Source organism: Oncorhynchus nerka, linkage group LG9a (assembly GCF_034236695.1).
Source record: "Oncorhynchus nerka isolate Pitt River linkage group LG9a, Oner_Uvic_2.0, whole genome shotgun sequence".
In the NCBI taxonomy this organism is placed as follows: Eukaryota; Metazoa; Chordata; class Actinopteri; order Salmoniformes; family Salmonidae; genus Oncorhynchus; species Oncorhynchus nerka.
In genome coordinates this window covers 46,750,018-46,777,092 of record NC_088404.1, presented here as the reverse complement: position 1 = coordinate 46,777,092, position 27,075 = coordinate 46,750,018, and the positions used below count along the sequence as shown (strand labels likewise).

The window sequence follows — 27,075 nt, the reverse complement described above, 5'->3', positions numbered from 1 at the left end:
TGATGCCAGCTGGCTGTAGTCACTGAATTCATCGCCTGGCTCCAATCTAATTTGTTTGGCCGGATCCTGTCACCAGCCAGTCACCCTGGGATACTGAGGAGGATCTCATTACATGATTTTTCTCTTATGTAGTGCTCTGAAATATAATCTGGTCAAGAAAGCACTTCAGATTTCATCATATTGGAATTCGCGTTAGGTGATATGGTACAGTCACATTGACCCGTTATTTTCTAACAGGACTGGTGTCTTATGAGTGACCATCAATTGTATTTTTTTCCTAAAACATACCAACTCATACCACAAGGGGGAGGGTGAATTTATGAAGACATAAAGCTTGCATTTTTACAGAATGTTTTATTTTGATTGAGCTCAACAAATGTTCACCTTAGGTCATTTTACAAATCCACTTGTGCTATTAATATCTAAAAACATAATGAAATTCAAAATGTATAAATGTACTCGTTTAGACCAATCAAATTTGTCCTGTGGTCACGCAACAAACATGTCTGCGCCGCTGGCAAGAAAAGCGCGATGAATGTGTTTCCCTGAAGTCTAATCTAAATTCGTTTATCGACTTTACAGGTAGCTATTTACATTCCGTCAACTTTTATTTACAGGTGTGATCCCTTTCTTCTGCCATTGAAGTCACGAATACTTTGTTGAAACATGTCGTCTGGAACCGCGTTGGTTTATGATGAGGAGATGACTCGCTACAAACTGCTATGGGTTGAGTAAGTCTTGCTTCCTTATTGTGCCTTTTGTTGTCCTACACACACTGCAGTATAGCGAAAGAGAGCAAAAACTGATTTTGATAAATATCGTTCTGCTGTGTGTGTACGTATGAGTTGGTGAGTCAAATAAAAATAAGTGTATCGGTCGCATACACACATTTAGCAGATTTTATTTCGGGTGTAGTGAAATGTTTGTGTTCCTAGTTCTAACAGTGCAGTAATACACACGAATCTAAAAGTAAAATAATGGAATTAAGAAATGCAGAGATATTAGGACGAGCAATGTGTGTATGTGTACTGACCTGTGCAGGCTGCGTGTGAGTGTACTTGTTGAAAAGTGTTTGAGTGCACACTATTAGCTGGGTCATTCCTGTTATGTGGTGCCTTTTCAATCCCCAGGAAATAACACTTCTTATTTAGTGTCAAATGTGGAAAGATACAAGTGCAAATATATACAGTGCATACGGAAAGTATTCAGCCCCCTTGACTTTTTCCACATTTTGTTACGTTACAGCCGTATTCTAAAAGGATTAACACGTTTTTCCCTGTCGTTAATCTACGCACAATAACCCATAATGAAAAAGCGAAAAAACAGGTTTAGAAATGTTTGCAAATTTATTAAAAATACACATTCGAAATAGCACTTTTACTTAAGTATTCAGACCCTTTACTCAGACAGGTTGGACGGGGAGCGTTGCTGCTATTTTCAGGTCTCTCCAGAGATGTTGGATCGGCTTCAATTCTGGGTTCTGGCTGGCCCACTCAAGGACATTCAGAAACTTGTCCCGAAGTCACTAATGCGTGGTCTTGGCTGTGTGTGCTTAGGGTCGTTGTCCTGTTGGAAGTTGAACATATGCCCCATTCTGAGGTCCTGAGCACTCTGGAGCAGGTTTTCATCTAGGTACTGTACTTTACTCTGTTCATCTTTCCCTCGATCCTGACTAGTCTCCCAGTCCCTGCCGCTGAAAAACATCCTCACAGCATGATGCTGCCACCACCATGCTTCACTGTAGGTATGGTGCCAGGTTTCCTCCAGGTGTGATGCTTGGCATTCAGGCCAAAGAGTTTAATCTTGGTTTTATCAGACCAGAGAATCTTGTTTTGCATGGTCTGAGAGGCTTTAGGTGCTTTTTGGCGAACTCCAAGCGGGTTGTCATGTGCCTTTTACTGGGGAGTGGCTTCTGTCTGGCCACTCTACCATAAAGGCCTGATTGGTGGAGTGGAGAAGGTCCTCCCATCTCCACAGAGGAACTCTGGAGCTCTGTCAGAGTGACCATTGGGTTTTTGGTCACCTCCCTCACCAAGACCTTCTCCACCTATTGCTCAGTTTGGTCGGGCAGCCAGCTCTAGGAAGAGTTCTGGTGTTTCCAAACTTTTTTGATTTAAGAATGATTGAGGCCACTGTGTTCTTTGGGATCTTCAATGCTGCCGAAATTTGTTGGTACCCTTCCCCAGATCTGTGCCTCGACACAATTCTGTCTCGGAGCTCAACGGACAATTCCTTTGACCTCATGGCTTGGTTTCTGCTCTGACATGCACTGTCAACTGTGGGACCTTTTAGGCTGGTGTGTGGCTTTCCAAATCATGTCCAATCAATTAAATTTAACACAGGTGAACTCCAATGAAGCTGTAGAAACATCTCAAGGATGATCAATGGAAACAGGATGCACCTGAGCTCTTTTTCAAGTGTCATAGCAAAGGGTCTGAATACTTATGTAAATAAGGTATTGTAGTATTTTATTTTTAATACACTTAACCTTTTTCGCTTTGTCATTATGGAGTATTGTGTGTAGATTGAGGTAATTAAAAAAATGTGTATTAATTTTTAGAAAAAGGCTGTAACGTAATAAAATGTGGAAAAAGTCAAGGGGTCCATTTTGATTTCAGTGGATGTAGGCGTTTTTGCCACCTCCCCGGTGCTATTCATCGTCTTCTATGAGAAATAGAAGCCATTTAAATAATTAATCAAAATAAAAAAATATTTATTAATTATTTTATAGTCCTACTTAAAATATGTTGTCAATACTTTTCTCTCATGATTATTGTATTTGTTACCGTATTTAAGATTTTCAGTTGAATGCATTCAATTGTACAACTGACTAGGTATCCCCCTTTCCCTGATTTCACTTTCTCCTCTGTTAGTTGGTAGTGATACCCCTTTAAAAAAACAGCCCTTTCCCACAATTGCATCACATTCAGGAAGTGTCCATCTTTTTTTGGGCGGGGAAAACAGCAGTGCAAAGCTAAGTAAGTATTAGGACTTTTATCTACAGTGCCAGTAAAAAGTTTGGACACACCTACTCATTCCAGTGTTTTTCTTTATTTTTGTTCTACAAATGTTCTACATTGATAATAGTGAAGCCATCAAAAAAAATAACACATGGTAGTAATCATGTAGTAACCAGAAAAGTGTTAAACAAATCTAAATACACTGCTCAAACTCCAACTCCAAGTCAATCACACTTCTGTGAAATCAAACTGTCCACTTAGGAAGCAACACTGATTGACAATAAATTGCACATGCTGTTTCGCAAATGGAATAGACAACAGGTGGAAATTATAGGCAATTAGCAAGACCCCCCCCCAATAAAGGAGTGGTTCTGCAGGTGATAACCACAGACCACTTCTCAGTTCCTATGCTTCCTGACTGATGTTTTGGTCAATATTGAATGCTGGTGGTGCTTTCACTCTAGTGGTAGCATGAGACGGAGTCTACAACCCACACAAGTGGCTCAGGTAGTGCAGCTCATCCAGGATGGCACATCAATGCGAGCTGTGGCCAGAAGGTTTGCTGTGTCTGTCAGCGTAGTGTCCAGAGCATGGAGGCACTACCAGGAGACAGGCCAGTACGATCAGGAGACGTGAAGGTCGTCGTAGGACGGCAACAACCCAGCAGCAGGACCGCTACCTCTGCCTTTGTGCAAGGAGGAGCACTGCCAGAGCCCTGCAAAATGATCTCCAGCAGGCCACAAATGTGCATGTGTCTGCTCAAACGGCCAGAAACAGACTCCATGAGGGTGGTATGAAGGCCCGACGTCCACAGGTGTGGGTTGTGCTTACAGCCCAACACCGTGCAGGACGTTTGGCATTTGCCAGAGAACACCAAGAGTGGCAAATTCGCCACTGGCGCCATGTGCTCTTCACAGATGAAAGCAGGTACACACTACTGAGCACATGTGACAGACGTGACAGTCTGGAGACGCCGTGGAGAACGTTCTGCTGCCTGCAACATCCTCCAGCATGACCGGTTTGGCGGTGGGTCAGTCATGGTGTGGGGTGGCATTTCTTTGGGGGGCCGCACAGCCCTCCATGTGCTCGCCAGAGGTAGCCTGACTGCCATTAGGTACCGAGATGAGATCCTCAGACCCCTTGTGAGACCATATGCTGGTGCGGTTGGCCCTGGGTTCCTCCTAATGCAAGACAATGCTAGACCTCATGTGGCTGGAGTGTGTCAGCAGTTCCTGCAAGAGGAAGGCATTGATGCTATGGACTGGCCCGCCCATTCCCCAGACCTGAATCCAATTGAGCACATCTGGGAAAATCATGTCTCGCTCCATCCACCACAGACTGTCCAGGAGTTGGCGGATGCTTTAGTCCAGGTCTGGGAGGAGATCCCTCAGGAGACCATCCACCACCTCATCAGGAGCATGCCCAGGCGTTGTAGGGAGGTCATACAGGCACGTGGAGGCCACACACACTACTGAGCCTAATTTTGACTTGTTTTAAGGACATTACATCAAAGTTGGATCAGCCTGTAGTGTGGTTTTCCACTTTAATTTTGAGTGTGACTCCAAATCCAGACCTCCATGGGTTGATACATTTGATTTCCATTGATCATTTTTGTGTGATTTTGTTGTCAGCACATTCAACTATGTAAAGAAAAAAGTATTTAATAAGAATATAAGAATATTTCATTAATTCAGATCTAGGATGTGTTATTTTAGTGTTCCCTTTATTTTATTTTAGTGTTCCCTTTATTTTTTGGAGCAGTGTATATTTGGGATTCTTGGTAGCCACCCTTTGCCTTTACGCTCTTGGCATTCTCTCAACCAACTTCAATAGGTAGTCACCAGGAATGCATTTCAATTAACTGGCGTGCCTTGTTAAAAGTTAATTTGTGGAATTTCTTTCCTTCTTAATGCGTTTGAGGCAATCAGTTGTGTTGAGACAAGTTTGGGGTGGTATACAGAGAGAGCCCTATTTGGTAAAAGACCAAGTCATATTATTGCAAGAACCGCTCAAATAAGCAAAGAGAAATGACAGTCCATCATGACTTTAAGACATAAAGGTCAGTCAATCCTGGAAAATGTCAAGAAGTTTCTTCAAGTGCAGTCGCAAAAACCATCAAGCGCTATGATGAAACTGGCTCTCATGTGGACCGCCACAGGAAAGGAAGACCCGGAGTTACCTCTGCTGTAGAGGATGACCTCAGATTGCAGCCCAAATACATGCTTCACAGAGTTCAAGTAACAGACACATCTCAACATCGACTGTTCAGGCCTTCATGGTCGAATTTCTGCAAAGAACCCACTACTAAAGGACACCAATAAGAAGAAACTTGCTTGGGCCAAGAAACACAAGCAATGGACGTTAAGACCAGTGGAAATCTGTCCATTTTCGGTTTGATGAGTCCAAATGAGATTTTTATTTCTAACCGCCGTGTCTTTGTGAGATCCAGAGTAGGTGAACAGATCTCCACATGTGTGGTTCACACCGTGAAGCATGGAGGAGGTGGTGTGGGCGTGCTTTGCTGGTGACAGTGCTTTGAGTTAAAAGAAGCAACTCTAGAAGCTGCTGAGTCTCCGAGATCTGGTTAGGTTGACAATGTTTTTAAAAAGGACAAAGTAAATAGAAAATGTAATCAATTGAAAGTGATTCTAATTATAAATGTACTGTTTTTATTTTTGACCATTTCCACAGATTTAAAAGTGCATAATATAACTTTGTTTAAATATTTTGTTTATTATTGGTATTAGTTCCACCCTGTTATTGCTTTCCATCCTGTTATGCTTCATTCCACCAAGTTAGGTCAGTGTTTTAAAATAATGATTGAACAATAACATCAAATGTTATGTTTATCTTTGCGGTAATTTGAGATAGAAGGGGTCAACTGCATGTGCAAAACTGTTGACCAAATTCTGTTGATATTCTTACTCGGAAAATCTGGTGCAAATGGTTCGGAAAATAACACACGTTTCGCTCAATAATCAATGATTTATAATTATTTGAAGAAAATAAATGAACATAATAGAGTAAGGAACATTTGATTACTTAGAAAATCGAAATCTAGATATTTACATGCATTGTTAACACCTTCGGATAGTTCTATTTAAGCCCCTAACAGGGTGGAAATATGCTGTGTTCCGTGTGTGAACAATATGCCTATATTTATTAGGATTTAAGTGCCTGCGCTTGACCAATATGTTTTTCTGATAGTCAAACATGTCCTTTTTCTGATAGAATACAGAACAAATGGAAAATATATCCTTTCTTTTCACAGAAGTTATGTGGTCCGGAAGGCACCGCAGAGTAGGAATGACCTCTGCTAATTGTTTGGCTTACTTTGTCCTTTTGCATGTCCTCTCTTCAGCCCGGCTTGTAAAATTGAGGTCCCTGAGCGTCTGACTGTCAGTCACACAGCTCTGCAGGAGGAGGGTCTGGCTGAGCGCTGTGTCTCTGTGCCTATACGCCAGGCCACCGACGCAGAGATCCTACTGGCTCACAGGTGAGTCTATCACACACACGCATGCACACACATATACACACACACACACACACACTGCTCTATGTCGTACCTACAGTGAGGAGTACCTGGAGGCAGTAAAGAAGACACCACACATGAGCCTTGATGAGCTGAGGACCTTCACCCAGCAGTATGGGGATGTCTACTTCCACCCGGTGAGATGACATGGACAGTCAGTCAACTAACCAACCGACTAGTCAATCAATCAACTAATCGCTGCATTGTCCCAAATGGAGAAGATGCAGTATAGTGCACATAATATAGAAAAGCACAGAATGGGACCTGACTATGAGGCTGACCGAAACAGAGTTAGCATTGTGAAACCCATGATCTCTGCCTGTGTTTTCACCTCTAGAACATCTACCATTGTGCCAAGTTGGCCATCGGGGCCACTCTCCAGCTGGTGGACAGTGTGATGACGGGGAAAGTGAGGAACGGCATGGCCTTGGTCAGGTGAGTTTTAACAACGGAGGAACAGAGTGCATATGGGTTTGTCCTCAGCTGTTTTATTTGCAATGCCCCTCAAGGTGTCATGAACTTCCTGTATGCACAGTTACAGTATCTGGTACTCAGGATTCACCTCCCTCTCCCACCTCTCTTCTTTTTTTTTTCATCAATCCCCCAGACCCCCAGGACACCACAGTCAGCGCAGTGCTGCCAACGGCTTCTGTGTGTTCAACAACGTGGCCATCGCTGCCCACTATGCCAAGAAACAGTACGATATCAAGAGGTGAGCAGGGCCTGAATAGAACACACTCTTAACTGATTCCATTGTAGGCCTTTTGAAAGTAGACTTAGAAATAGAATGGGCGAATGTGTGTTTGTTTTTCGAAGAATGTTTTTGTTTCCCCAGGGTGTTGATAGTGGACTGGGACGTGCATCACGGACAGGGGGTGCAGTTCGCTTTCGAGGATGACCCAAGGTGAGTGTCTTTTCTTGATCCTAACTGGACCTTTAGTCTGGTAATCAAACCTGTCTGATCTGCAGATTGCTCTGACTGACCCCCCCCCAGTGTGCTGTACTTTTCCTGGCACCGCTATGAGCACCAAGGCTTTTGGCCCAACCTGAGGGAATCCGACTATGACAGTGTGGGCAAGGAGAAGGGTGCTGGCTTCAACATCAACGTACCCTGGAACAAGGTGAGTTCCATAGAAGTAGAATTCTAGAAGTCCTTTTATATCAAGTAGCCCTGCCTACCATAAATTACTTGTTACTTTCTCAGTAGCATTATGCCTTCAGTTCTCAATTTGATCTCTTGACTGGTTACAGGTGGGGATGGAGAACAGTGATTACCTTTCTGTCTTCTTCCATGTTCTCCTACCCATCGCATATGAGGTGAGGCATTCTCCCAGGTCAGAATTCGGCAGCACTCACAAAACGTGTGTGACGTTCTCTCTACATATCAACCTCAAATGATGACTGAGAGAAATGAATACTCTTTGTTCCAGTTCAGCCCAGATTTGGTCTTTGTGTGTGCTGGCTTTGACTCTGCCATTGGAGACCCAGAGGTAAGGCATTCTACTGCTTAAATGAATGACCAACTAATATAGGCCTAGACACTATTGTTTCGGTAGTACAGTATAATCAAGCGTTCTTTTATGTTTGTGTCCCAGGGTCACATGTGTGCCACCCCAGACATCTTTGCCCACCTGACCCACCTCCTGAAGTCCCTGGCTGGGGGGAAACTGTGTGCTGTCCTGGAGGTGACGGTCACTCATAGACTTATGATATTTAACGGTGTCACTCTTTTCTGAAATGAGTCACATGAACAAAACAGGAACTGTTTTTGCTGTTTTTTTGTACCTCGATTCACTCTATTAAAAACTTTTTTTTTTAGGGAGGCTACAACTTGACCTCACTGGCCCAATCAGTGTGCCAGACCGTCCAGACCTTACTCGGAGATCCCGCCCCTCAAACGTCAGAACTGAACGGCCCATGTGAGAGGTGGGCTGATGTGTCAGTCACAGCTTTAAAAAGGCTATAACCTAAATAGCTTGTATAGTCAGTTAAAGCACTGCATTGTGTCTGCCTCGCTCTCTCCGACCCTGCAGTGCTCTGGAGTCCATTCAGTGTGTGAGATCAGCTCACAAGCCCTACTGGGCCTGCCTCAAACACACAGGTGCTATATAACATCACGCTCAGATCTCATCACTTCATTTACAACATATCAACCTGCATTACCCTAATATAGCTATTAATCTTATCTTTCCTCCCTCCTTCCATTCACTTCCCTTCCAGTTGCCCCACCCGTGTCTGAGCCCAGCACTAAACGCTGTAAGCTGGCAGAGAAGGAAGAGGGTGTCCAGGCTGAGGGGGGTCAGAAAGAAGAAGGGGATGGTCAGAAAGCGGAGGAAGAGGAGGTGGTGTGGATGAAGCCTCCGTCCCGGTTGGCTCCTCCGGTCCACACTGAAGTGGCACTCCCTGCTGACCTGGAGGTCCCTGACAGATGTGAGCGTGTGAGGTCATCACTGGCCCCAACTCTTGAGATGCTGCAAAGACTAAGGTCTGTCCCTAACCTATACTCCTGAGATACCTCAGAGATTTAAGTCTGTCCCCAACAAATGTCCCCAGATACATTCTTCACCCACAATAATGTTAAAGCTGCAATATGTAACTTTTTAGCCAACTTGATCAAATTCACATAGAAATGTGTGTTATAGATCTGTCCTCATTAATATCAAGTATAAGAAGTGGTAGATCTGTTCTATGCTTCCGGTTTTTGCCGTCTTTTACTTTCGGTTTTGTACACCAGCTTCAAACAGCTGAAAATACAATATTTTTGGTTATATAAAATATATTTGACAACGGTTTAGATGGTACAATGATTCTCTACACTATTGCTTGCTTGTTTTGTCACATAAACTGAAATTAAGCCAACTATTCGAATTTGAGCAACCAGGAAATGGCGGAGCGTTTTCTGCATAGTGCAACTTTTAAAGTATGATCATAGTTCCTGTTTAATCAATTTGTACTTTTACTTTGATCACTATGAATACACATGGTATTTATTGTACTCCAATGTTTTTGGTGAAGCTTCAATAACACTGTCTTATTTTATAACCAGGGATGACTTTTTTGAAGGGTCGGCAGAGGAGGATGCTCTCATGTCTCTCTGCAGCGTCATCGCGCTCTTTGAAAAGATGAAGAAACAAGAGGTGAGCTGTGTTTAGAAGTTAAGCGTCATTTCATCTTACTCATCAAAAGTCATTTTGCATTGTGAGTCATTACATTCATCAAATGCCCTCCATTGTTGCACTGCATCAATTGCACACAACTTTTGCCCGTGTGTTTTCTTTAGTTCCAGTACATTTTATGTTGCCTTTGTTTGCTTGTGACGAAGCAATGCAACACATTGCTATTCCTGGGGCTGGAACATGAGGAATACACAGAGGGTATTGTGTGTTTATGTATTATGAACTGAACTATGGGGCTATTATTCCCAGCACCACAAGTTGTAGAGAGATGGTGTGGTTTGGCCTTTGATCTTTGGCTAACCTGGCACTTTGATGCTAACTGTCTGTCAGATTCGTAACGGTCTGGCGCTGGTGCCTGATGTCTCCGTGGCGATGCTGTGTGCCGCGCAGCATGCTCGGATGTCTCTCACCAACCGGTATACACCGTTTATGACCTTTGACCTTGAGTACATTCTCAATACTGGACATGCATAAGCCAGCAGAGGAACTGGTGGCGAACACTCAGTTGGTGAGTGTTTTTCTCCTCAGGTTATTGCTGGTGTACCTGGGGGATGGGGAGATCCCGACCTACGTCACTGAGGACGGGTGAGAATGTTTGCACAGTACGTTGAGTAACCGCACAGTCATAAATACCCTTCTAAACCATCTCCTTCACCTTTCTCTTTTAGGAAAGCACTAGTGATGCAGATCAGCAGTAAGGAGCCAGAGGAGCAGAAGTCCAGATATCAGGTTTCTTTGTCTCTGTTAAAGGTACAGCAAATTATTTGGAAGAGGAAACGTACTCCTACGACATGATTCTCTTGTTGCGCTTGCCAAGATTTTATGGAGGAGATGTATGTTATGTTCTACCTTACTTTTAATGCACAGCATCTGTTGTGTACAGTGTATTAGTACAGTCAGTCAGTGTGTGTGTGTGTGTTTGTGTCCCACCACAGGGCTGCAGTGATGTGGCAGGGTTGATGCAGGCTGTGCTGTGCCTGCTCCTGCCTCTGGCCTATGAGTATGACCCTGGGCTGGTGCTGCTGGTGCGGGGGCCAGGCAGTGGGGTGGGGAAGGCAGCCTGGGCACAGATCACCAGCCTACTCCAGGGCCTGGCACAGGGCCACACACTTGTCCTTTTACAGGTGAGAGGGACACCGAGGGAGTGAGGGCCCCACTTTGACTTGGTCCAAGCTATGCAGTTTTAAAGTATTTTGAATTATGATTATTTTTTCTCCTGTATTTTTTTCACGGTCGAATGAGTGTTGCAGGGATGATCCTCTAACATATTGTTGTCACATCCCAGGAGGGTGAGGAGGAGGCTGTAGGGACCACGGCAGCCTCTCTGCTGGGGGACCCTGCTCCCTCTCTGGGGCCCCTGGGGGCCCCTCTCCCTGAGGACATGGAGGCCATGGAGAGACTGAGACAGAGGCTGCAGACACACTGGGGACTTCTGCAGAATGCAGGTGAACAAATGATCACAGCATCTAAGGAAACTTATTCAGTTACTCAAATGGATAATAACATTTTAGAAAACTAAAATAGTTAATAGTATAGACACTTCAAGAAAATACTGACCACTCAGCTTGTTAATACATTTTTTTTGTCCTTTTAAAGCTGCAAAGGGGAAAGAAGTCGAGGAAAAAGGACAGAACCAGGACTGAAGTCATCTCCACACCAATTGGGTTTGTGACCAAGGGAGAAAATCCATCTCCCAGGCATCCATTTTTATACTGTTTGTAATTTTGGTCATTAAAAACAATTAAACTATCTGTTGGTCATTCTGCTATCTAGTAATTGAAAATGTCTGAAACTTGCACCACTGCGTAATCTCCATATTGCAACACAACAAAATATGAATATCATGGTTACTCTCTGTTTTCATCAGTCCATGTGTGATGGAAATTGAGAAACAACTTCCTGTTTGTGCAAATGAAGTTAAGTCATAGGGTCATTCAGTATTAATATTAATAGTATTAGTATCATTATTCATACAGAGGATGCAGCGAGCTGTTGGGCAGACAAGATGTAGACAATGCTGTGATCTGTGTCAAAAGCAAAAACCTATTTTCTAGAGCATACCACAGAAATACTGCTGTAAAACACTACTTCCAAAATACATGGAAATGGCAAATTATGTATTAGTTCCTCAGAGTATTAGATGTGGTTCTGCCTATGACAAATTGTTATGCATCAAGCAGTCCCTCTATGGGCTATTGTGTGACGCATCCTCTCCTCTCATGGGACAACCGACATCCAGCCATTGACCGGCGCTGTCGGGCAGCCAATAATAAAGGCGATGCCTTGTCTGCTAACTGAGTCATCCGGTCCATTGAAGTCAAACGGGCGCTCCTCTCCTCCTATTGTTACCGCTACCCGCCCGAAGTGTTGTCCACGTCCTTTTTCCTGCCAGCGGACTTAATTCCAGGTGTTCAATGAATCACGGGGATTGAGGTTTCACAGAATTGAGCTGCAGCGAACAGTTAGTTGACCGTCGCTCAAAGATGGCTGGAGCTCCTGTTAGGTCAGCGATTTCGCAGTCAGGCAAGATGAAAAAGGACGAATCTTTCCTTGGAAAATTAGGAGGAACGCTGGTTAGAAAGAAGAAGTCCAAAGAAGGTAACGTATACACTTAATTCCCTAAAGCGTGACGTTATACATTGTCATAACACTCATTTGTGTATCCGTTTTATTCCCCGCTGTCCATGGTGCTGTAATTTACGTTTCCCATCAATACGTTATATTGACATGGGTCTAAATGTAGGATATGACTTCATAAAACCTTTTTAGTTGGAATAAAGAACAACAACCGGGTTGCATGAGCCACATCCATGTCAAATATTTCTCATCTTTATTTCAAGCCATTGAAATGGCTATGATCAGAAGTAGCCTACTATTATAAAACATTGGACTTCAATACAAATCATACATGGCAAGTTATACTTTTTGTAAAAAAATTAATAAAATAAAAACATCAACGAAATACTCTCTCAACCTTGGGAAGTTTCAAAGTGAATAGAAGAAGAAAAAACACAAAGAAAGTAGACTGGCAAGTGGCATTCCTCATGATGTAATAAACATAAATAGATCAGATGGTCATCACCTATGCCAAGAATGCAAGGTTATTAAGATAAGGAGTAAGAGGATTACTGTCCCATGATGTTTACTTTCTCTTCTCTTTTGAATAACGTTTGGACTGTCCTAGTTGTGCAGTTTCACCTTTTCATTTATTTACCAAGCCATTTTGAAGCCCACTTCCCAACTCTCTGTCTAGTATGAACAGCTGCAAGATTCGGCCCCTGTGTATGTGTGTGTGTCAGTCCCTCCCTGCCTGGCCATGTGTTTGTCATTTTCTATATAAGGAACTCTAAAGGCAGAAGAATGGAGGCTAGGTTGCAATTGCTGTGGAACCCCAGTAAATTCCAGTCATCAGGACTCAGTACCTCCTATATGTGTTCTGGGCACGTGCTCTATTAAGGGGGAATAGATTTCCTGAAGGTAAAGCTCATGTTCCGTGTTTGTTACTTATACCACAGCTAAATAGTGCCCCTTTGTGGCGACTGGTGAAAGTGATGATAACCCTGGCCTGGGGGGATGGAAGAACAGTCTCAAGACAGCGCTTTCTGTGATAAATGCAGAATAAATAAATACAAATAGATGTATTCAGTGAATGACTGAAAAGTGTAGCCAGGTCAGGTTGGATGTAGTCTTTTTTTAACTCAGAAAGATCACAACCAGACAAAACGAATTAGCTGAGTGGTATAGGCCTAACTGTACATTCACTGGGTAATTACTTTAGGCATTTTCTATATTCAATTTCGCTCTTTGGGAAATTTCCTTTAGTCTCTGTGTATCCTGAAGGGGTGCCTGAGAGAGCTTGTTGCCTTCAAAAAAAATCTAAATGGAAACCACACATTCAGTACTCTATGATTTGCCCAATAAGTGTACACGTTGCAACTCTCAGTTTGAGACTATGAACAGCAGCTTGTGATCAAGGCCAAATGCACATTATAAGGTCTTCTGAAGAAAATAAACGTCTGTTATAATAGCTGTATTACTGCTATGTGTTGAACTCAGATTCCTGCTGTGTGTGCCGGACCTAGATATCATGTGTTTGTGACTGTTTCTGCAGATAAACGGAAAGGAAGTATCTCTCTCCCTGATGTGTTCTTTTAAGGCTAGTGTCAATCACCACCGCACTGAACTTAAGAGGGATAATAGTCAGTAAAAAGTGCTAGTCATGGCCTTAAATGTATTATAATGACGAGTGTCTCCATTATGTCTTAATGGGTGTGACTGAGGGAAATATTATTTTAGTGTTACAGCAATGTCTACCTCAGAAAATGCTCCCACAAGTAAGTTTTCTTTTTGTTTCACTTTTTTTTCTAGTCTATGTAGTAAATGTATAATCTAGAAATGATTTGCTTGAGTAGCTATAGAGAAATACTTTCCCTGTGAAAATGAGTGCTGGGGACATATCAAAAGCCCATTTGTACAGTGTAATTTGAGAAGTTAATTAGGTGACCGACTGCATTTCCCCTGCAAATGTAAAAAAATAAATGAATGTTTGTATAATACAGTCAGTCACCTAACTAACTTCTCAAATTACACTGAATAAATGGGCTTTTGACATGTCCCCAGCACTCATTTTCACAGGGAAAGTATTTGTATAATACAGAGTACAATTTTTACATTAACAAATTAAAACATTTGAATGATGTACAGTACCAGTCAAATATTTGGACACACCTACTCATTCCAGGGTTTTTCTTTATTTTTTACTATTTTCTACATTGTAGAATAATAGTGAAGACATCAAAACTGAAATAACACATATGGAATCATATAGTAACCAAAGAAGTGTTAAACAAATCTAAATTTATTTTACATTTGAGATTCTTCAAATAGCCACCCTTTGCTTTGATGATAGCTTTGCACACTCTTGGCATTCTCTCAACCAGCTTCGTGAGGTAGTCACCTGGAATTCATTTCAATTAACAGGTGTGCCTTGTTAAAAGTACATTTGGGGAATTTCTTTCCTTCTTAATCTGTTTGAGCCAATCAGTTGTGTTGTGACAAGATAAGGGTGGTATACAGGATATAGCCCTATTTGGTACAAGACCAAGTCCATATTAAGGCAAGAACAGCTCAAATAAGCAAAGAGAAACGACAGAACTTTGAATGTTTCAAGTTTCTTCAAGTGCAGTCGCAAAAACCATCAAGCGCTATGATGAAACTGGCTCTCATGAGGACCGCCACAGGAAAGGAAGACCCAGTTACCTCTGCTGTAGAGGATAAGTTCATTAGAGTTACCAGCCTCAGAAATTGCAGACCAAATAAATGCATCACAGAGTTCAAGTAACAGACACATCTCAACACCAACTCACCAGAGAAGACTGCATGAATCAGGCCTTCACGGTCAAATTTCTGCAAAGAAACCATTACTAAAGGACACCGATAAGAAGAAGAGACTTGTACGTGTAAACGTGTACATGTGTAAAAATGTCTACAAATCTGTTTTTGCTTTGTCATTATGGGGGTATTGTGTGTAGATTGAGTAGGGGGAAACTATTTTATCCATTTCAGAATAAGGCTGTAACGTAACAAAATGTGGAATATGTGAAGGGGTCTGAATACTTTCCAACTGCACTATATATAGTGCCTTCAGAAAGTATTCACACCCCTTTACCTATTCCACATTTTGTTGTGTTACAGCCTGAATTTAAAATGTATTTAATTGAGATTTTTGTCTCTAATTTACGCACAATACCCCATAATGTCAAAATTGAATTTTGTTTGTAGACATGTTTAGAAATGTAGACAAAATTAAAAGCTGAAATCCCGGAATCGCCTCTTCACTGTTGACGTTGAGACTGGTGTTTTGCGCGTACTATTTAATGAAGCTGCCAGTTGAGGACTTCTGAGGCGTCTGTTTCTCAAACTAGACACTCTAACGTACTTGCCCTCTTGCTCAGTTGTGCACCAGGGCCTCCCACTCCTCTTTCTATTCTGGTTAGAGACAGTTTGTGCTGTTCTGTGAAGGGAGTAGTACACAGCGTTGTACGAGATCTTAAATTTCTTGGCAATTCCTCGCATGGAATAGCCTTAATTTCTCAGAACAAGAATAGACTGACGAGTTTCAGAAGAAAGGTCTTTGTTTCTGGCCATTTTGAGCCTGTAATTGAACCCACAAATGCTGATGCTCCAGATACTCAACTAGTTTAAAGAAGGCCAGTTGAATTGCTTCTTCAATGAGCACAACAGTTTTCAGCTGTGCTAAAATAATTGCAAACGGGTTTTCTAATGATCAATTAGCCTTTTAAAATTATAAACTTGGATTAGCTAACACAACGTGGCGTTGGAACTCACGAGTGATGGTTGCGGATAATGGGCCTCTGTACATCTATGTAGATGTTCCATAAAAAAATCTGCCGTTTCCAGCTACAATAGTCATTTACAACATTAACATTGTCTACACTATATTTCTGATCAATTTGATGTTATTTTAATGGACAAAAAAAGAGCCTTTCTTTCAAAAACAAGGACATTTCTAAGTGACCCCAAACTTTTGAAAGTTTACTGTATTTCATTTTCAACAAATTTGCAAACATTTCTAAAAACATATTTTCACATTGTCATTATGGGTATTTGTGTGTAGATGGGCGAGACATTTTTTTTATGTAATACATTTTGAATGCAGGCTGTAACACAACAAGATGGTGGAATAAGCCAAGGGGTATGAATAGTTTCTGGCACTGTGTATATACAGTATATATATTAGAACCGTCTCTTGGCAGTTATAGAGAAATATTTGATTGCGATGGTTTTCTCCGTTGAAATGATGTTCCTTTATGTAATGTTATTTCTGAAGCCTGATAAGTGTTATAAATCAGTGAAGGTTTACCAGTAGAGTCAGCATGACTGTCATCATAGCTAATGACGGGTCAACTGAAAGCTCTGAATAGCCCAGGTCCAGGGTTGTGACATGGTCATCTCAGCACTGGAGAGTGGGTGTGTGTGGATTCTGTGTCCGTTTAGTCACTCATGCCTATGCTGCCTGTCCGACATAAATAAACTGAGCTAAATTTAAGGCCTTGCCTGTCTCACTGAGGCATAAATAACTTTCCCCGGGTCACAGTAAATCAAGTTCCCCCAGGGGGCACGGGAACCTTGTTTTACATTGAAAATCTACTGAGATATAAGGAGATGTAAGCTTTTCATCTTCATTGAATGGGTATATTTAGATGATATTTACACCATGAATTTGACACACTTTACCTCCAGCTTGCAGCTAAATTGCTGGTGGTATGTTGTTGTTTTTGTCGATTGACTGCAGTCTTCTGCCTACTCCACTCTGCTAATGGTCTTAACCATGACAGGTGTTTCATATAATGCCTGCAAAGAAGCTGGCTGGTGATTTATTTCACTGCAAGGCCGGGGGTAGAACTAAATGAGTGTAATTATATTAAGAGGAATAGGCTGCTCGGCCATGAAAACCCATTTCACGAAGCTCCCGATGAACAGGTAATGTGCTGATGTTGCTTCCAGAGGTAGTTTGGAATCGTGTTGCAACCGAGGACAATCCATTTTTACGCGCTTCAGCACTCGGCGGTCCCGTTCTGTGAGCTTGTGTGGTCTACCACTTCGCGGCTGAGCCGTTGTTGCTCCTAGACATTTCCACTTCACAATAAAAGCACTTACAGTGGACCGGGGCTGCTCAACGGTGCCACCTTGAAAGACACTGAGCTCTTCAGTAAGGCCATTCAATCAATCACATTTATTTATAAAGCCCTTTTTCCATCAGCCGATGTCACAAAGTGCTATACAGGAACCCAGCCTAAAACCCCAAACAGCAAGCAATGCAGATGTGGAAGCACAGTGGCTAGGAAAAACTCCCTAGAAAGGCAGAAACCTAGAGAGGAACCAGGCTCTGAGGGGTGGCCAGTCCTCTTTTGGCTGTGCCGGGTTGAGATTATAACAGTACATGGCCAAAATTCTACTGCCAATGTTTGTCTATGGAGATTGCATGGCTGTATGCTCGATTTTATACACCTGTCAGCAACGGGTGTGGCTGAAATAGCCAAATCCGCAAATTTGAAGGGCTGTCCACATACTTTTGTATATAGTGTGTATTTACACACTATGAGGTTGGAATAATACTGTGACATTTTGAAAATTATGATAATGACTCCATATCTTTTAGTGTAAGAAATGTCAGCCTGTTGTGGTGGGATTTAGTTTTGGCCTGCCTTGTGACATCACCAGGTGGTAAATTCTTTAATAGACCAATAAGAAAGAGAGTTCCAAACCTCTCTGCCAACTACAGCTAGTTTTCCACCCAGACAACTCCCATGCAGTCCCTAGCAAAATTGTTTCTTGAGAAATTGCTAAGATGCTATTTTTGTTTCTTTTTGACCATTTTAATTGAAAACAATCACAGTAAATTACTTAATTGTTACCAGGAAATCATTTGATATTGAGATAAAAATTGGACCTTTAAGATCTGAAAGCAACGCTTACGGCATAAGGATGAAGTTGTACACTAAAGAACATCTCTAACCAAGAAAGATAGCCTGTTGGGTTTTTCATACGTAGCTTACCTGGGATTATCATAAAAACAAAAAACAGGAACATCACACTGCTGTCTGAGTTTATCCAGCATTAGACTGTTCTCCTATGCAGTATGATAGTTTAATCATATTGTGTTACCGTGCACCTTCCTACGCAGTACTGCTGCTGCTAGATTGGGTACACAAACACAACATGGTCCATGTCAGTGCAGTAGTGTAGTGTAGTAGTATACATGCCTTCTGTCCTGTCCTGTGTTGTCTCTAGCGTCCCCAGGGTTAGTTCGGTAGTGTTCCGCTATTGTGGTTGCAGTTCCAGTTCTGTTCCTGCCCTGGTAATCCCCCCACCCACCCCCACACACACACACACATTTGGTGTTCTCCTATCATTGTAGGGACCTAAAATTAATTTCCATTCAAAATCCTATTTTATCTAACCCGTAACCCTAACCCTAATTCTAAACCTAACCCTAGTTAGGGGGCGGCAGGGTGGCCTAGTGGTTAGAGCGTTGGACTAGTAACCGGAAGGTTGCAAGTTCAAATCTCAAGCTGACAAGGTACAAATCTGTCGTTCTGCCCCTGAACAGGCAGTTAACCCACTGTTCCTAGGCCGTCATTGAAAATAAGAATTTGTTCTTAACTGACTAGCCTAGTTAAATAAAAAAATAAAAAATAAAAGTTGTAACCTAGTTGTTATTGTTTTACTATCTTTGGGGGATGCTCCCCACAAGGATAGAAGAACCAACACACACACACACACACACACACACACACACACCCCTCCTCTGCTCCTGTAACTGGACCGCAAGGTTGGGGGGGTTGTGACAGAAATAAACACGTGATGATGCCTCGGCCACTGCCTAGTCCCACCAGGCAGGACCTCACACACACTCTCACACACACACTCTCTCTATCACTATACCTTCACTTCGCTGCTACTCTCTGAGCACCTCTGGGATCCCTGGGCTAATTTCTGGAGACATGGCGGGCCTACTATGTGGGACCAAGAGGAAGAAACAAGGTAGTTCTGTTTGACTTGGTGGGATTGGCTGGAAGGGCTGGCTGCTTATGGAACTCTGATTTATGAATGGGGAAGCATACCCTGTACCGTATTTACATTTTGTGAGTGCTGCTGGTATGTTGCTGTTTAGGGACCCGTTTGTGTTTGTGTTTGTAATCCAGATTCAGCTTCGGTTGTGATCTATTGACACATTACATTTCTACGGCAGTATTATTTGGCTATATTATTGTTTGGGAGGGCTTTGGTCAAATCCTTAGCAGTAGTTTTCACTCATTCGATTGTATCACAGATGTACTGGACAGAGTCACAGTGGGAGGAAATAGCACAATTATGATGAAACGCAGGACTGTAATTGGAAAGGAAATGCTGATCTGGTGTGTGATGCAGGCAGGCCCGCTGGCTTGTGGTTGAGCTCTACAGCAGGGCAAATCAGATAGGACATCGTTAGAAACTACAGAGGACTACTCCTCTCCCCAACATCAACAACATCCCTTTTCTGCATACCTTAAATGCGCTGTATGCTGTTTTCTGCATACCTTAAATGTGCTGTCTGCTGTTTTCTGCATACCTTAAATGCGTTGTCTGCTGTTTTCTGCATACCTTAAATGCTCTGTCTGCTGTTTTCTATATACCTTAAATGTGCTGTCTGCTGTTTTCTGCATACCTTAAATGCACTGTCTACTGTTTTCTGTATACCTTATTTGCTGTCTGCTGTTTTCTGCATACCTTAAATGTGCTGTCTGCTGTTTTCTGCATACCTTAAATGCACTGTCTACTGTTTTCTGCATACCTTAAATGCACTGTCTACTGTTTTCTGTATACCTTATTTGCTGTCTGCTGTTTTCTGCATACCTTAAATGCACTGTCTACTGTTTTATGCATACCTTAAATGCGCTGTCTGCTGTTTTCTGCATACATTAAATGCACTGTCTACTGTTTTCTGCATACCTTAAATGTGCTGTCTGCTGTTTTCTGCATACCTTAAATGCACTGTCTACTGTTTTCTGCATACCTTAAATGTGCTGTCTGCTGTTTTCTGCATACCTTAAATGTGCTGTCTGCTGTTTTCTGCATACCTTAAATGCACTGTCTACTGTTTTCTGCATACCTTAAATGTGCTGTCTGCTGTTTTCTGCATACCTTAAATGCACTGTCTACTGTTTTCTGCATACCTTAAATGTGCTGTCTGCTGTTTTCTGCATACCTTAAATGCACTGTCTACTGTTTTCTGCCGCAGAGGAAGATGAAAGGAATGTAGCCATTAGGGTTAGAGGCCTAAATGTAGACACTAGCCAAATCCCAGAGGTAACGTCAGCCTGTGTCAGTGAAGGTGAATCAAAGCTCAGCTCAGCAACAGAGTGGTTTGGCTTCATCTTGTGGTTTGTTTACAGCCTAATCTCTGGAACCCAGGATCAAGTATTACATGTGCTTAACAGTCACAAGAGACTATTTACGTCCTCAGTGATCAGCGAATTCATGTCGATGCGTCCTATTGACTGCTTGTTATCATCCATTCACTAATAGAGCCATTAGATTTCTGGATTAGTATTAGTTTAGAACTACCCATGGAGAAGGTGTGGCGTCAGTCTTAGGCTCCAGGCAGTGTGTTAACCCCCCCCCCTCACACCAGACAGTTGGGTAGACACACACACACACACACACACACACACACACACACACACACACACACACACACACACACACACACACACACACACACACACACACACACACACACACACAGAGGAGCCCACTGCCGCCACCCTTAGACAGCTGTGGGGTGTGCTGTGTGTGTGTCCTCTCACTGAGCTTTAATAGAATGGGAAATATAAATATCTTCACGTGTGTGTGTGTGTGTGTGTGTGTGTGTGTGTGTGTGTGTGTGTGCTAGGCTCTTATCCATAGCCTAGTATTTCTTTCTAGACACTGTCACTTGTTGAACACACTGATAACAGATCTACACCTGAAACTTGAGCTGTGCGTTGTTGTTTCTTCTACTCCAACAGAGCCATTTACTTTATGTTCATATTCTTGTCTTTCCTTATTTTTGTATTGTTGTTGCGTTGTCGTGACGATTGGACGATGTACACCATGCGTATCCCGTACATACGACTTATACAATTTGAAACTGAAACTGTGTGTATGTGTGTGGTGGGGGTCATTCTGAGGTTAATGCTACTGACTAAAAATGTTTATCTAATGCTGGGTCCTCTCTGTTGTCCCTGTCCTCAGTGAGTGACCTTCATGAGGAGGGGAAGAATGCCATCAACACTCCCATGCTGCCCTCTGGGACTGAAATCCACCCTGAGGACACCATGCTGGGTAACAAGAACTCCTAAAACTCAAACCCTTATCCTAAAACTAACCTTCATACGTACACCATGTTTCTGTGTTGCTCGGTAACACCAACTCAAACCCTTACCCTAAAACTAACCTTCATACGTACACCATGTTTCTGTGTTGCTCGGTAACACCAACTCAAACTCCTAATGCTAACCTCCATACATACAGTACATAGGAGAACCCTTTTTGGTTCCTGGTAGAACCCTTTTGGGTTCCATGTAGAACCCTCTGGGGGAAAGGATTCTACTTGGAATGTATCTGTAGGCCTCCTGGACAAACCAGAGCCTCTCTCATCTACAGAATCTTATGTATCCAAAGCTGTTGTGCCATTTGTTGTCATTCCACTTCAGTCTTGTAGGTGTATTGGTCACTTACTTCTGATGCCTTTGGTGGACTGTTGATGACACTTTTGGCCTTTGGTGACAACTGTACTCGTTGATGCCTGAGGGTTACGAGGTTATGTATGGAGACCTTACTGAAGCTGATTTGGGGGTGACTTCTGGGCACTCCGGGAACTAATTGTGACTGTGAGTGACCTTTGGTGGAAGAGGAAATGAAAGAGCAATGTGCAGAGGGGTGGAGTTAGGACAACACCCTGTGTCTTAATAATTCCCCTCATCACCAAACCGATTCACTCTATGATTTAAGATAACTGTGCTCTCTACAGGAGAAGAGGACTGAGTGTGTGTGTGTGTGTGTGAGGTCTTCGAATGTGTCAGAATATGTGTCCACTTCCACCATGTATTAGTTAGATCCCTCTGGCTTCACAGCTGAGTGTCTTTCTCCCATCATGCCTTTCTTAGAAGAGAATGCTGAGAGGAACATGCTGGATCCGACCTCAAGGGAGAATCCAAAATTCAAAGATCTTCAGAGGGTAGGTGTCTTATGCATTGCTTAGTATTTCTCTCTGTATGCTGTAGATCAAACACCGGTAACAGATCCACACCTGACACTTCAACTGTATGTTCTTGTTCCTAGGTATTGATAGACTGGATCAACAATGAGCTGGAAGAGGACAGGATCATCGTCAAAGGCTTGGAGGAGGATTGCTATGATGGACAGGTGCTTCAGAAATTATTTGGTAAGGCAGAATTAGCTTGGACTTTGTGTAGTGTCTGTGGCTGAACTTGTGTTTGATTGTTTGTACATCAAATGATAGGGTTGAAAAGGTAACTTTGCAGTACACAGTATTCGGATGAATGTTATAGTATACAGATCTGCATAACCGTGTAACTCCTCTCTCCCGGTGACAGAGAAGCTGTCTGGGCGTAAACTGAACGTGGCTGAGGTGACCCAGTCAGAGATAGGACAGAAACAGAAGCTACAGACGGTACTGGAGGCCGTCAACGAGCTGCTCCGGCCTCACGGCTGGTCCATCGAGTGGAGCGTCGACTGTGAGTTGTTCACTAAGCCCTGAAAATACAGTCATTCAATATCCAGCTTGACACACAGGACTAACGTAAGGGTTCACAGACCATCAGACACATACTTTTACACAATCGCTGCTACAGATCAGTTCTGTTATGGTATCCTAAGTCTTTAAATAGATACATTATCTTCTTGTTGAATATTACCATAGGTACTGTATTTAACCTGATTTACAGTAGTACTGAACTGTATTTCACCTGATTTACAGTAGTACTGAACTGTATTTCACCTGATTTACAGTAGTACTGAACTGTATTTCACTTGATTTATAGTAGTACTGAACTGTATTTAACCTGATTTACAGCAGTACTGAACTGTATTTTACTTGATTTATAGTTGTACTGAACTGTATTTAACCTGATTTACAGTAGTACTGAACTGTATTTAACCTGAGTTACAGTAGTACTGAACTGTATTTCACCTGATTTACAGTAGTACTGAACTGTATTTCACCTGATTTACAGTAGTACTGAACTGTATTTAACCTGATTTACAGTAGTACTGAACTGTATTTCACTTGATTTATAGTAGTACTGAACTGTATTTAACCTGATTTACAGCAGTACTGAACTGTATTTTACTTGATTTATAGTTGTACTGAACTGTATTTAACCTGATTTACAGTAGTACTGAACTGTATTTAACCTGAGTTACAGTAGTACTGAACTGTATGTCACCTGATTTACAGTAGTACTGAACTGTATTTCACCTGATTTACAGTAGTACTGAACTGTATTTAACCTGATTTACAGTAGTACTTAACTGTATTTAACCTGAGTTACAGTAGTACTGAACTGTATTTAACCTGATTTACAGTAGTACTGAACTGTATTTCACCTGATTTACAGTAGTACTGAACTGTATTTAACCTGATTTACAGTAGTACTGAACTGTATTTAACCTGATTTACAGTAGTACTGAACTGTATTTAATCTGAGTTACAGTAGTACTGAACTGTATTTAACCTGATTTACAGTAGTACTGAACTGTATTTCACCTTATTTCACCTGAATTACAGTAGTACTGAACTGTATTTCACCTTATTTCACCTGAATTACAGTAGTACTGAACTTTATTTCACCTTATTTCACCTGAATTACAGTAGTACTGAACTGTATTTCACCTTATTTCACCTGAATTACAGTAGTACTGAACTGTATTTCACCTTATTTCACCTGAATTACAGTAGTACTGAAGTGAATATAGCACACTATTCAACCATGGTCAAGTCATTCTAGCCATGGTAATTCAAAGTGATGTCACGGCTCACAACGCCCTCTTCTGGTCTCCTCTGCCGTCCACAGCTATCCATGCTAAGAACCTGGTGGCCATAGTGTACCTGCTGGTGGCTCTGGCCATGCACTACCTGGCCCCCATCAGACTGCCAGAGCACGTCTCTGTACAGGTGGTGGTGGTCAAGGTACGGAGACACAGCACACGTTGACATCTGTTATCTATTACACGTCATGAGGATGACTCGTTGACCTGTGTGTTTTGGTGGGTTTGATTGTTTTAGAAAAGAGAAGGCATACTGCAGACGTCTCATGTGACTAAGGAGCTGACGAGCACTACAGAGTATGTACTTCCGTTATATCGGTTGTTGTTTTCAGTTTCCGTGGAAGTCCTTACAGTATACAGGTGTAACAATTCCGCTTTTCTTTATCTTCTTTCTAGGATGATGATGGGTAGATTTGGTGAGTACTTGTTGGTTGAACATTGAGGTCGGTTGTAAAATTTGATTAATGTGGAGTTAAAAATGTTTTTAAAAAAAGATGATTATCTCCTGTTTCTCAGAAAGGGATGCATTTGACACCCTCCTGGATCATGCACCGGACAAGCTCAACGTTGTGAAGAAGGTAAAATATTTGAAGAGAGATTCAAACCTGCAGAAGGCATTGTGTTTGGTTCCTTCATACTTTACTCTTTAAATTTTTTTTTTTATACCTCTCTCCATCAGTCCCTCGTCACCTTTGTGAACAAACACCTGAACAAGCTGAACCTGGAGGTCACTGAGTTGGAGTCCCAGGTTAGAAATCTGATGGTGCTTTATTTAAAAACACAACAGCTCAATCAACATAACATACTGTAGCTACTGGGCATAAGATACAGTGAGTTTTCCTCCATATCGTCATGTGGTTTTTATATTCTTGTGTTCAGTTTGCTGATGGTGTGTACCTGGTGCTGCTGATGGGACTGCTGGAGAACTACTTTGTCCCCCTCTACAACTTCTTCCTCACACCAGAGAACTTTGAGCAGAAGGTAGGTAGGATTATTAGAAGTGGTGTTTCTCTGTAAGTGGTGGACTTGTAGACATGGTGGTTCTTTAGTCCGACTCTTAGCAGTTTCCTCCGGTTGATCCTCTCTCCCGGTTCCCCTCAGGTTCACAACGTGGCGTTTGCCTTTGAACTAATGCAGGACGGAGGCCTGAAGAAACCCAAAGCCAGGCCGGAAGGTATAGTAGAAAGCCAGTAACACATGGTGGGGGAATGCAGGTAGCGTGAATTCAGTTGGAAAGGGACGCTTGGTTTAGGTAGGCTATGCTTCGGAGAGTTTATGACACATGAGCAGCTGTAATGCCATAGATGTCCAATAGGCGTAGCTGTTGCCTCACTTTAGATACTTGAACATTGGTGTATGTCTAAGCCAGCCTTTGACCCACACACCCAACCTAACCCTGCCAACTCTTATCATTCTGAATATAAAGTCTCACAAGATGTGTGGGTGTTTTCATTTTTATTTTTGCATACCAATATTACTCAGAATCAGTCAAGCAGCATAAACTACCTTGACTTGCCTATTTCTTTTCTGTGTGTGTTTGTGATCTTTCCTCTGGGAGCAGTTTGTTTGTTTGTTTTGAATAACTTTTGACTTCATTTGTGTGTCTTGTTCGGTTCTAGACGTTGTGAACTTGAACCTGAAGTCTACCTTGAGGGTGTTGTACAACCTGTTCACCAACTATAAGAACTCCGAGTGATGTCTGCCTGCCACACGCACAGACACAGCCACAGTACAGTGTGAGGAGAATGAAGGCACTGTGTTTGTGCTAGATTCACACTGGCTGATGTCTGAACCCCTGAGGAACCCACTGGGACTAAACCAAAGGCCCACTCCTTGTATCAGTGGGATGGTCTGAAGAGACTCCGAATGTTTCTATTTCATCTCCCCAATGTCACTATTTAAATCCTCCTTTATGCTAACCCTACCCAAGCACACGTATGTTTCATGTTTTAGTACTCAGTCAACACTGTAGAATGATTCATGCAATTGGAAAACATGGGTTTTGTATTTTATGCAAAAAAAGCCACTGCTGCTTTATAAGAAAATATTTATGATCCACTGTTGCATATGCTAAGACTTGCTGTATATCATATCTCAGAAAGCTTTGTACATTATTCATTATTCCCATATCATTATTATGGTATTGTTACTACATCTATTGTTCTATTGTATGTTGCCATTCCAAAATATGATATGAATGAATTCTAACAGTACTTTTAGATTTCTCCGATTGTTTATATGGACAGGTTCAAGCCATATTTCTTACCCGATGCTGACCCTGTTGCCTTTCACCTTAAGTGCCATGTTATTCTCTTCCTACTGTACCCGAGAGAGCCACAAAGCATTGTGGTATTAACCTGCCCTTCAGACGATTCCCAGTAGACCTCCCGGAGAACAGCTAGCGAGGCTCTCCACCGCGATGTAGCAGAGAGCGAGAGACCAGAGAGCTGCATGTGGCCTACAGGAGTCCACTCATGCATCTTAGACCGAGGGTAAATTATTAAGAGGGATGAGTCAAGTCTGGATCGCCAGGAGAGCAGCTTGTCACACTGCTTGTATGTATCTGCTTCGATGTCTGTCCATCCCAAAATAAATGTTTCAACTCAGACAGCGTGTGCTGCTGTAATTATACACTTTATACATGAACGTTCGCTTTCTTAGTTTGCCTTCAAAGTGAGTCAGAAGTGGGCTGTAGATTAGAACTCCGCATCACAAGCCTTCTGGGTTCGTTTTAGCAAAGGAATTATGGGGTTATTTTAGGACCCTGTCTTTATTTTCTTGTCTATTTCCT

General features: G+C 42.3%; 2 protein-coding genes and 1 long non-coding RNA gene across 7 annotated transcripts; 2 read left to right on the top strand and 1 right to left on the bottom strand.

Moving 5' to 3' along the window:
* Positions 1-476: 476 nt before the first annotated feature.
* hdac10 (histone deacetylase 10) lies at positions 477-11,419 on the top strand. Of its 3 annotated transcripts, XM_029668358.2 has the most exons (20): positions 477-731; positions 6,322-6,456; positions 6,533-6,629; positions 6,830-6,927; positions 7,100-7,204; positions 7,328-7,396; positions 7,487-7,613; positions 7,744-7,809; positions 7,923-7,982; positions 8,088-8,177; positions 8,312-8,418; positions 8,526-8,593; positions 8,713-8,977; positions 9,539-9,629; positions 9,999-10,084; positions 10,197-10,253; positions 10,337-10,418; positions 10,604-10,792; positions 10,954-11,113; positions 11,265-11,419. In XM_029668358.2, exons 1-20 carry the CDS (start codon positions 667-669, stop codon positions 11,309-11,311), a joined length of 2,064 nt encoding a protein of 687 aa, XP_029524218.2. In that variant the 5' UTR covers positions 477-666; the 3' UTR covers positions 11,312-11,419. The 3 variants fall into 3 exon arrangements, with proteins under 3 accessions (XP_029524218.2, XP_029524219.2, XP_029524220.2); XM_029668359.2 differs by having other exon boundaries at positions 488-582; positions 6,322-6,629; XM_029668360.2 differs by lacking the exon at positions 6,533-6,629 and having other exon boundaries at positions 489-582.
* Positions 11,420-11,971: 552 nt separating this feature from the next.
* On the top strand, positions 11,972-26,892 carry parvb (parvin, beta). 3 transcript variants are annotated; one of them, XM_029668362.2, is made up of 13 exons: positions 11,972-12,266; positions 21,468-21,557; positions 22,382-22,452; positions 22,557-22,659; positions 22,832-22,972; positions 24,311-24,426; positions 24,523-24,581; positions 24,681-24,700; positions 24,801-24,862; positions 24,964-25,032; positions 25,164-25,265; positions 25,386-25,458; positions 25,904-26,892. In XM_029668362.2, exons 1-13 carry the CDS (start codon positions 12,152-12,154, stop codon positions 25,978-25,980), a joined length of 1,098 nt encoding a protein of 365 aa, XP_029524222.1. In that variant the 5' UTR covers positions 11,972-12,151; the 3' UTR covers positions 25,981-26,892. The 3 variants fall into 3 exon arrangements, with proteins under 3 accessions (XP_029524222.1, XP_029524224.1, XP_029524223.1); XM_029668364.2 differs by lacking the exon at positions 11,972-12,266 and adding an exon at positions 13,896-14,002; XM_029668363.2 differs by lacking the exon at positions 11,972-12,266 and adding an exon at positions 19,105-19,235.
* LOC135573405 (uncharacterized) lies at positions 14,400-18,496 on the bottom strand. Its single transcript, XR_010464729.1, has 2 exons — positions 15,035-18,496; positions 14,400-14,932 (listed from the first exon to the last, which is right to left on the bottom strand). It is a non-coding gene; the product is annotated as an uncharacterized LOC135573405 (long non-coding RNA).
* Positions 26,893-27,075: the final 183 nt, after the last annotated feature.

Bases quoted from the DNA above. Each gene is read 5' to 3' on its own strand.
- hdac10 (XM_029668358.2), top strand. From the start codon at position 667: ATGTCGTCTGGAACCGCGTTGGTTTATGATGAGGAGATGACTCGCTAC. The intron at 7,397-7,486 runs GTGAGTGTCTTT...ACCCCCCCCCAG, and splicing joins GCTTTCGAGGATGACCCAAG to TGTGCTGTACTTTTCCTGGC. The intron at 7,810-7,922 runs GTGAGGCATTCT...TCTTTGTTCCAG, and splicing joins TCCTACCCATCGCATATGAG to TTCAGCCCAGATTTGGTCTT.
- parvb (XM_029668362.2), top strand. From the start codon at position 12,152: ATGGCTGGAGCTCCTGTTAGGTCAGCGATTTCGCAGTCAGGCAAGATG. The intron at 24,863-24,963 runs GTAAAATATTTG...TCTCTCCATCAG, and splicing joins AGCTCAACGTTGTGAAGAAG to TCCCTCGTCACCTTTGTGAA. The intron at 25,266-25,385 runs GTAGGTAGGATT...GGTTCCCCTCAG, and splicing joins CAGAGAACTTTGAGCAGAAG to GTTCACAACGTGGCGTTTGC.